We start from the raw sequence: 9482 nt of genomic DNA, 5'->3' as shown, positions 1-9482 counted from the left end.
CAAGCCCACCAGATGCTCCTCTCCTTCCTTGCCCTTTTACTTTTGGGGTCTGGAATTCAGGACAAAGCACATCTGAATCTGGCATTAATAATCCTGACGTATCTTGGAGTGCCCCATTTACTTGGGCATTTTGACAACTCTGTTTTAAAGAAAGACATCTATTTGTTTAGGGTATTTTTTTTCAGGTTTTTTGGGGGGTGATTTAAGAATCAATTTATTTGTAATTGGTTGGCCTTTCAGTTTTTTGATCAGAAAAAGTTCAAGCGCCTAAAAGTAGAGGCGGTGGTCTATCTGCATACTAACTGCCACATTCCCCCTTCCTTGCTTCTCTCCTCCCCAGCACAGTAGGGGCTCTGTAAACACCTGCTGAGTTTTTCCGGTCTCTACCTCTTTCTTTCCTCACTTACTCCCTCCAGGAAGCGTACTGTGTGCTTGACTTCTCCTATCCCAGGGCCTATTAGTATGCTGGCTTTGTGCCAACCTGCTTACTCCATCCACAACATAGGTCTAGAGAGCCCAAGAATTCAAATTCTGCCTTCACCCTGGGGAGGAGTGTGTGTCCACGACGGTCCTGCGGCCCTTGTCCTTTGAAAGCGCTGACCTCAGCTTTCCTCTCCTCAGAAATGTCAAAGAAAAGAGATGAAGCTGGTGAAGGTGACCTGTTTCTTCTCTAGTGGGCCGAACCAGGCTCTCAGTCCTCAAAGAGCTGTTCCCTTTCCGGAGCTGGGTTTTCCCGAGAGAAGGAGGTAGCGACCGGAGCACTGTACTTGGAGTCAGAAGATCCGGTTGCAAGTTTGAACACCACCACTTAGCTACGTGACTTGAGGAGAGTCACTTGAGCTTTCTTACTACTTACCACGGAGTGGCTGGCTTGAAATGAGTGTGCCTAGCCTTCGTTCCATTAGCATTCTTCAAAAAAGAAGAAAAAGAAGAAGGTGGTTACAGGAAGTATCTACTGACCCGTTTCCAGCAGAGGTTGAGGGAGGGCCTCCCAGGACTGGCCCCAGGCGCCGTCCCGGGAGCCCGCGGAGCCTGGCGGCCGCTATTGATCACCCCTACCCCATTCCACCCCAGGCACACGGCGGGCTTGACACGGTGCAGCTCTTGAGGGAGTTGTGAGTTGTTAGAAAGCTCCGGATAATTCCTGTGGGTCAGTCACTCCCACTTACTCTAATGTGCCTGTTAGACGGGCCAGGCAAGCCCGCCTCTCCTCGGTGGGGCCCCCTTTCCGGTCTCACCCCCAAACTCAGCCTCCTCCTTCGGGAAGGGTAGCAGCCGAGGACCGCAAGTCTCCCCTATGCCAGGGCCGCCCCCAGCCTGCGTCCTGCCCTTTGCGCCCTTCGCAGCCGGCACGCGGGCATCCAGGAGCTCCCCCTCCGGGCCGCGCGGAGTGGCCGCCGGCGGGGTTGGCAGCAGCGCTCGCCGCGGGGCGGCCCCGAAGACTCGCCCGCCCATGTGCGTGGAGAGGAGCGAAGCTCTAGCAGTCGCCGCGCCCGCGCCTCCTGCGTGCGTGTGGGTGCCTCACCTCAGAGGCCGGCGGGGGCCGTAACCCGAGTCTCGCTGCCACTACCCACATTTGCATAATTTGTCCCCCCCCCATTTCTTTCGGACTCAAGGCTGGAGATGCGAGTCGGGCTCCCCTCCGAGGCGTCGTCTTGCCGGTGGTCAGCGCGGGGACCGCGGGACCGGCCGGAGCGCAGGCGGAGCGGGCTGGCGCACGTGGTAAGAGCGCAGCTTTCTTTTCTTTTTCTTTTCCTTTTTTTTTTTTCACAAAATGGGACTTTGCACGTTTACGCCGAGGGTGGGGTATCTACAAGGGCGCTAAGGTCGCTGCGATCCTTCCTTTCCCTTTTATATTTATCTCCAATTGGAAAAAGAGCGCGCAGTGAGAGCGGTAAACTTTCCCAATTTTTTTCTGGGCATTTGAAGTCAGGAAGGTGGCCGGTCCCCCTTGAAGACGATTTCGCGGCGGGCAGGGGGAGACGCGACGCTTGGGCCGAGGAGCAGAAGCCGCTGCCGGCCTTCCCCGTGCCCGGTCTCCCCCGCGTGCGGGGCCGGGTGGGAGCGGGCTGGCTGCGGCGGCGGCCGCGGCCGCGGCAGGTGAGCGGCTGGAGAGCCGCCTGCAGCGCCGCGCTTCCTCCACGGCGTGGCGTCGTGGCTCTCGCCCGCCTGGGCCCCCACGAGGCTGGGGCCGTCCCGGGCCGGGGGCGGGAAAGGGCTTGGCCAGGCCCCAGAAGCTGCCCCCGCGCTTTATCCCAGGTCTTGGCGGCTTTGGGGCGGGACAGAGCCTGGCCGGTGGCGGCGCGCCGGCTTGGGCACCTGGGACCAGCCTCCCGCGGGGCCCGGACCAAGCCGGGAGCGCTCTGGCTGTGGGCCGGGAGGCGGGAGCGGTGCGTGCAGCGAGCCAGAACCCACCGCTTTCTGGACCTCGGAAAAGTTTTTAAAAATTGCTTTGGGAACTAAACAGAAAGGTTTCCATCCGGGATAGTTTTCTTGTTGTTTTTTTTACTCAAAAAGGGAAACGCGTGTGGGGTGATGGCGGCTCGAAATTGGCGTTAGCGACGCTGTTTGCTGTCACTCGGGACCTCCCTGGGCTCACCGAGGTGGCTCTTGGCGAGGCAAAGCAAGAAGATTCTTCCAAATGTGCGTGTTGTGGAGTAGGGCTCGGGGAGGGCAGAGCGTAACCCCCCGACTGTAGGCTCTCAGGGGTTGGGGGCTGCCGGTACGGCGAGAGAAGGTGAGGAGGGGTGTCTTGGCAGAGCACCCTGTGCCGCAACCCCCGGTGCGCTCGGCAGGCTGGGCACTCTGTTGGCGAGGCGGGCGCCCCGGCGCGCTGTCAACAGGGAGGTGTGTAGCGTAAGGTGTGCGAGTGGGTGTGTGAAGAAGGCAGCGGGGGCGGGAGTGTGTGTAGCGGAAGTGGAGCGTGTGTGAGTGTAAGAGTGTGTGTGTGTGTGCGTGGCGGGGCAGGGTGAGTGTCCAAGCCTCCATCTGGACGCCCCCACACAGCCGACCGCCCAGACGCGCCGGGAAGGGCGCCCGCTCCGCGCAGCAGCTGAAGGGGGGCGGGGAGCGCGCGGGCAGAGGAAGGGGGGGTGTCTCCGGCTGAGGATTTCTCTCGAAGCTCGCCGCAGTTATTCTGCTCCTCCTAGGGTCTACCCCCCAGCCCCAAGATGCCCGAAATACTTAAACAAACAAACAACCCCAAACCTGTTCCGTTTTCACTCCTGTATAAATAGAACAGACTTTCCAAAAAAGCAATACCGCATTCACTCTTATCACCAGCCACTTCTTTCCACCAAGTAATTCAGAAAAAAACAGTCAGCTTCCGTGAATGCATGCAGCTTTTTTTTTTTTTCTTCGCTGCCTCCTTTTGCTTGCGGTTTTGAGCTGCCAAGAAAGTGAGTAGGGGTTTGACTGTAGTGTCTCGGCTCCGCTCGGTTTCTTTCCGAAGTTTAATTTTCCGGAATGGCTCCCAAACAAGGGCTGGGGAGGCGGAGCCGCCGGCACCGGATCTTCGCCTTTTTTGGAAAGTCCCGGAGAACCGGAATTCCTCCCCGCCTGGGGAGGCCTCGCCGCAGCTTGGACCCGCAAGCTCTTCCCCGGTGGCCTGAGCCGGACTCCCGGGCTCATCCGCTCCCCGCTGGGCCGTGCGCCCTGGACAGGGACTGGGGCTTGGGCTGCGCGCCCTAGACCCCCGTGATTCCCTGCTGTCTGAGAGCCGGGAGTCGCGAGCCCCGCGGAGCCCGCGCTGCCGAGCCCGTATGCAAATCGGCCATGTGACGGCAAGAAGCCGCCTGGCCCAGCCCTGTTCCTCAGTCCATATATGGGCAGCGACGTCACGGGCATTGAGGACCTGCCCATAAATACTTACAGCAACACTTTCCGTCTAACCGAGAGAGCAGCAATTGATTAATAGCTCGGCGAGGGGACACACTGACTGTTATAATAACACTACACCAGCAACTCCTGGCTTCCCAGCCGGAACACAGGAGAGAGTCAGTGGCAAATAGTCATTTTTCTGCTTTCTTAGAAAAAACAGCAACTTGTTTGCTAGTTTTATTTCTGTTGTTTTTTTTGTTTTTGTTTTTTTTTGTGTGTGGTTGCTTTTAAGCGTGGAGGGCAAAAGGAGATACCAACTTAGACTCAGTCCAATCCCTCTCCAAAACGGCTTCTCTGACGCTCCAGGTAGAGAGGGAGTTGGGTCTCCAGGTTGTGCGAGGAGCAAATGATGACCGCCAAGGCCGTAGACAAAATCCCAGTAACTCTCAGTGGTTTTGTGCACCAGCTGTCTGACAACATCTACCCGGTGGAGGACCTCGCCGCCACGTCGGTGACCATCTTCCCCAATGCCGAACTGGGAGGCCCCTTTGACCAGATGAACGGAGTGGCCGGAGGTAAGCCGCATATCCCCTTCGCGGGCCGGGACCCACGCGGCTCGAAGGTGGTGGGTGGGGTGGGGTGCGTTTGCAGGACTTTGGAGGAGAGGGTTTGGGGCGCGAGGTGGACGGTGTTGACCGAACGGGGTGCTGGAGAAGCCCGCGGGAGCAAGGACCGGATCGCTGGAGCTGAGCGCGCGGGCAGATGCACCAGGTCGTCAGCGAGCCGGCGTGCTTGCGCCGCGGCGCGCCCAGCCCCTGGCGGGCGCAGGGATAAGAGTAGAAGAGGTGCCCCACCAGGCGTCGGGCTTGTGCCGGCTCGTGGGCCGGAGGTACCCAGGCCTCCCCTCTCCCGGGGCAGGGACAAAGTGACGAGAAAGTTCGGGGCTCCGGAGGAGAGCTGGAGAGCCGAGCGGCGGAAAAGCGCCAGAGGAAAGCGTCCGCCGCTCCCTCCCGGGCAGAGCCGACCCCGGGAAAAATCTCCGAGCGCGTTCCGGGAGCGGCCAGAAGGAGCGCCCCCACCTGCGCGCCGCCCATGAAGTTGAGGGGGTTGGCGAGGCGGGAAGAAGGAGGAGGAGGAGGGCGGGCAACGCGGGAAGCGGTCCCCTGGCTGCCGAAGGAGGCCCGCGGGGGCACCCGCGCCGCTGGTTTCCTTGGCGATGCAGTGGAAAGTGGTCCCCCGCGGCCCCCGCTCCTTCCTCGAAGCTCCGCCACTGGCCTTGGGCTGGGGCGTGCGGGTGTTGGACAAGGCTGAGAAGGTTGGGAAAGGGAAGAAACCTATAGATTCCTTCCACTGCAGCGCCCCATACCCCTCCAGCAGCCGTCAGCTGTAGCGCAGCTTGGAGAGGGAGGGAGGGAGGGAGGGAAGGAAGGCACCGCGGATGGGTAGGAGCCAGGAAATCACTGATCTCCTCCTCAGGCTCCCCTCTCTCGGGCGGCACTGGCTGGGATCAGTCTCCTGGTTAGTGTCTGTTAGCCCCAGCCGTGGGACCCCCAGACAAAGGAGAGGGAGAGAAGTTCCAGGCAGATGGGGAATTTTTTAAATATTGTTGTTGCTATTATTGGGTGTTTTTATTGGGGACAAGAGCCACAGATGGCTGTGTGTGGGGGTTGGGAGTAGCTCATCCTGCTTTCCTGGAGGTAGTTTGAGTCCCAGACTGTCACTGGCTGCCAGTGGGATCCTGGGCTGCCCTCTTCTTACTGTCTCTGGGCTGCAATTTTCCCACCTGTTGGACTCTGCCCCAGCTCTACTGTGCTAGGATCTTGGGATTTGGGAATGGACTCATGTTTAGAGGGGATGACAAGGGATACTTGGCTGCATTTTCATTGCTCCACCTCCATTCTTTCTATTCCCTCCCCAGATGGCATGATCAACATTGACATGACTGGAGAGAAGAGGTCCTTGGATCTCCCATATCCCAGCAGCTTTGCTCCCGTCTCCACACCTAGAAACCAGACCTTCACGTACATGGGCAAGTTCTCCATTGACCCCCAGTACCCTGGTGCCGGCTGCTACCCAGAAGGCATCATCAATATTGTGAGTGCAGGCATCCTGCAGGGGGTTACCTCCCCAGCTTCGACCACAGCCTCGTCCAGCGTCACCTCTGCCTCCCCCAACCCACTGGCCACAGGACCCCTGGGTGTGTGCACCATGTCTCAGACCCAGCCTGACCTGGACCACCTCTACTCTCCACCGCCACCGCCTCCTTATTCTGGCTGTGCAGGAGACATCTACCAGGATCCCTCGGCATTCCTGTCAGCAGCCACCACCTCCACCTCCTCCTCTCTGGCCTACCCACCACCTCCTTCCTACCCCTCCCCTAAGCCAGCCACGGACCCCGGTCTCTTTCCCATGATCCCAGACTATCCTGGATTCTTCCCATCACAGTGCCAGAGAGACCTACATGGTACAGCTGGCCCAGACCGCAAACCCTTCCCCTGCCCTCTGGACTCCTTGCGAGTCCCTCCTCCACTCACTCCACTCTCCACCATCCGCAACTTTACCCTGGGGGGCCCCAGTGTTGCGGCCACAGGGCCAGGGGCCAATGGAGGCAGTGAGGGACCCAGGCTGGCTGGTAGCAGCTCAGCCGCCGCCGCTGCCGCCTATAACCCACACCACCTGCCACTGCGGCCCATTCTGCGGCCTCGCAAGTACCCCAACAGGCCCAGCAAGACCCCAGTGCATGAGAGGCCCTACCCGTGCCCAGCGGAAGGCTGTGACCGACGCTTCTCCCGCTCGGACGAGCTGACCCGGCACATCCGAATCCACACGGGACACAAGCCCTTCCAGTGTCGGATTTGCATGCGTAACTTCAGCCGCAGTGACCACCTCACTACCCACATCCGCACCCACACTGGCGAGAAGCCCTTTGCCTGTGACTACTGCGGCCGCAAGTTTGCCCGGAGTGACGAGAGGAAGCGCCACACCAAGATCCACCTGAGACAGAAGGAGCGCAAAAGCAGCGCCCCCTCCTCATCCGGGCCTGGGGCCTCCTCGGCCTCATGCCCTGGAGGCTCTCAGGCTGGGGGGCCCATGTGCGGCAGCAACAGCAGCGCTATCGGTGGAGGGTCCCTTGCCCCTTGCTCCTCTCGGACCCGGACACCTTGAGATGAGCCTCAGGCTGACACACCAGCTCCTTGAGGCCCCGGAGGCCCTTCGTCCACTGGTCCACTCGAGCTGCACAACAAACACTACCACCCTTTCCTGCCCCTCTCTCCCTTCCTTGGGCAAAGGGCCTTGGTGGAGCCCAGCACTGTCCCCTTTACACTTAGAAGCAGGTCCTCCCCAAAACTTAGCCCACTGTAGTCTCTCTTAGGTGAGTTGACTATCATCACCCCAACGTAATGGGGAGGCTCAGAAAGGGGTTGGGAGGGGTCCCCTGGCCTGGAGGGCTGAGGCCTGACCCTGCTTTAAAGGGTTGTTTGACTAGGTTTTGCTTTCCCCTCTCTCGTATTTTGTCCCATTACAGGATTTTGACTCTGGATGTCAGAGTTGATTTGAGACTTTTTCTACAGTAGGTTGGGAGATGCTGATCCCTTCAGGTGGGGGCAGCAGAAAGAAGCAAAGCTGATGTGCACTTTATGGCTTGGGACTCATTTGGGGATGCTGTACAGTGAATGAAGCATGGCCTTTATGCTGCATTCTGTGGCCCTAGAACAGTGAATCAAAGCTCATCTAGTCGTTCTAACCCTTTAAGCAATATGTATTATAAACTCAAAGAACGGAAGTGCAATGTGATGGGAGGGACTTAGCAATATCTGCTCCTTTTTGAGTTGTTTGAGAAACGTAAAGACTATTTTTTCAGTGTATATCCACTCAGATTTTGTGTATTTTTTGATGTGCACTGTTCTCCAAGTTCTGAACCTTTGGGAAAAAAAGTAAAGCATTTATGATCTCTTGAAATGAGTCAGAAGTTAACTTATTTAAAGGGGGATGTACATATATTCTCTGAAACTAGGATGCATGCAGTTGTGTCAGAAGTGTCCTTGGTGCCTTGTGTGATGTAGACAATGTTACAGGGTCTGCATGTAAATGGGTTGCCTTACTATGGAAAAAAAAATCACTCCCTGGGTTTAGTATGGCTGTATATTTCTGCCTATTAATATTTGGATTTTTTTTTTTTAGAAAGTATATTTTTGTATGCTCTGTTTTGTGACTTAAGTGTTACCTTTGTAGTCGAATTGCAGATAAGAATGTAAATAATATTACTGGAGCTGACTTGTTTGGTTATTAGCTCTTAATAGTTGTGGAAATATAAATGATTTATTCTAATGCAAAACCACTAACTGAAGTTCAGATAACGGATGGTTTATGACTATAGTGTAAATAAATACTTTTCAACAATATTTTTGCTGCAGAAATCATTTATGAAAGATTTCCTGGGCGGGAATTCAATGGTTATCCAGTGGGTTTTAGTGCTTTGACCAAGCCAGGATCTCTGCTTGCCTTTCAACACCAGCCCGCCCGGTCACCCCCAAAGCAATCTCCATTCATAATCAAACACTAGTGTTCCGGGGATTTCCCCCATGCATTAGTGTAAAAGTGGGGAGGCGTTGTTTTGACTCATTGTTCCGTCCTCTATAACAGCCTATAGCTTCTCTTGGCTCCTGAGTGGGCTCCGGAAAATAAATACTTACAAACAAGTGCCCACTCGGAGACTACACATTTGTGGCTGCTTTCAGAACCCTGACCAAGGCCAGGAACTCAGACGAGATGTGGCTTTGTGGAAAGTGTGGTGGCGTGGTCAAGCTGGAAATGACTTTTAGGTTCCAGGATTAGTCTCAGGACCACAGAAAACTTTTTGAAAAATGCTATCGCCTCTTCAGATCAAAAATGCACTCAGACACTGCTGAAGACAGCATTAATGGGTTGCCAAAGGAATTACCCCAGGACTCATTTCTCTCTCGTCTTCTCTCCCTGATTACCCGTTTTTGGAAGGATCAGTAATCTGCCATAGGTTTGGTGGGTCAAGGGACGATCCAAATACCCAGCTCATTAGATAAGATGGGTGTACAGCAGCCGAAGAAAATCTCAAAGAAAGACACCCTTTCTTTAATAGGCAAATTGAATAGGCATATACGGGCCTCCATGGTACTGGATAATGGTTTGCAAAAGAATACACTATAGGGTTCATTTTACCGCAAGCCCTTTGTTGTGATTTTAAAATATAACCCCAACAATTTATCTACCTGTCATACGAAGTAAATGGGTTGGGTCTCTGTGAAGTTATCTGTACTCTAAAATTGGGCCTCAGGATCATTTAAGTTCACCCACGGCTTCTGGATCCTCACACAAGCGTAACCTGTTGGAATACTCACTGTTCAGCTCTATCCTCTGAAAACGGTCATGTTTGTCCTTTGCCACTGTCAGCCGCCTTCATACATGGTGGATACTCAAAGGCCTTTATTTTAGAACAGCAGACGGCAACAGCTACTCTTTGTCCTTCCAAGCATTGGAATTTTGAGATCTAACTTGTGGAGGTAATTAATCCTTTTATTTCCTCTCTTTCCCTATTTCAAAGATACAGAATACCTCTTTCTGTAACTGCGAAATAGAAATTTCTAAACTTCAGTGCCAGATCGTTCTAGTGACTGGTGTTATTCTAT

General features: G+C 55.4%; 1 protein-coding gene across 2 annotated transcripts; it reads left to right on the top strand.

Moving 5' to 3' along the window:
* The first annotated feature begins 1236 nt into the window (after positions 1-1236).
* Positions 1237-7998, top strand: EGR2 (early growth response 2). Of its 2 annotated transcripts, none has more exons than XM_064594680.1 (3): positions 1237-1722; positions 4286-4394; positions 5738-7998. In XM_064594680.1, the coding sequence occupies exons 1-3, from the start codon at positions 1624-1626 to the stop codon at positions 6982-6984; spliced, it is 1455 nt and encodes a 484-aa protein (XP_064450750.1). In that variant the 5' UTR covers positions 1237-1623; the 3' UTR covers positions 6985-7998. The 2 variants fall into 2 exon arrangements, with proteins under 2 accessions (XP_064450750.1, XP_064450751.1); XM_064594681.1 differs by lacking the exon at positions 1237-1722 and adding an exon at positions 3751-4185.
* The last annotated feature ends 1484 nt before the right edge of the window (positions 7999-9482 follow it).

Source organism: Mirounga angustirostris, unplaced genomic scaffold (genome assembly GCF_029215605.1).
Source record: "Mirounga angustirostris isolate CCGP_5_RB_7025 unplaced genomic scaffold, mMirAng1.0.hap1 SCAF_6, whole genome shotgun sequence".
Classification (NCBI taxonomy): Eukaryota; Metazoa; Chordata; class Mammalia; order Carnivora; family Phocidae; genus Mirounga; species Mirounga angustirostris.
This window is presented reverse-complemented; position numbering and strand designations above follow the sequence as displayed.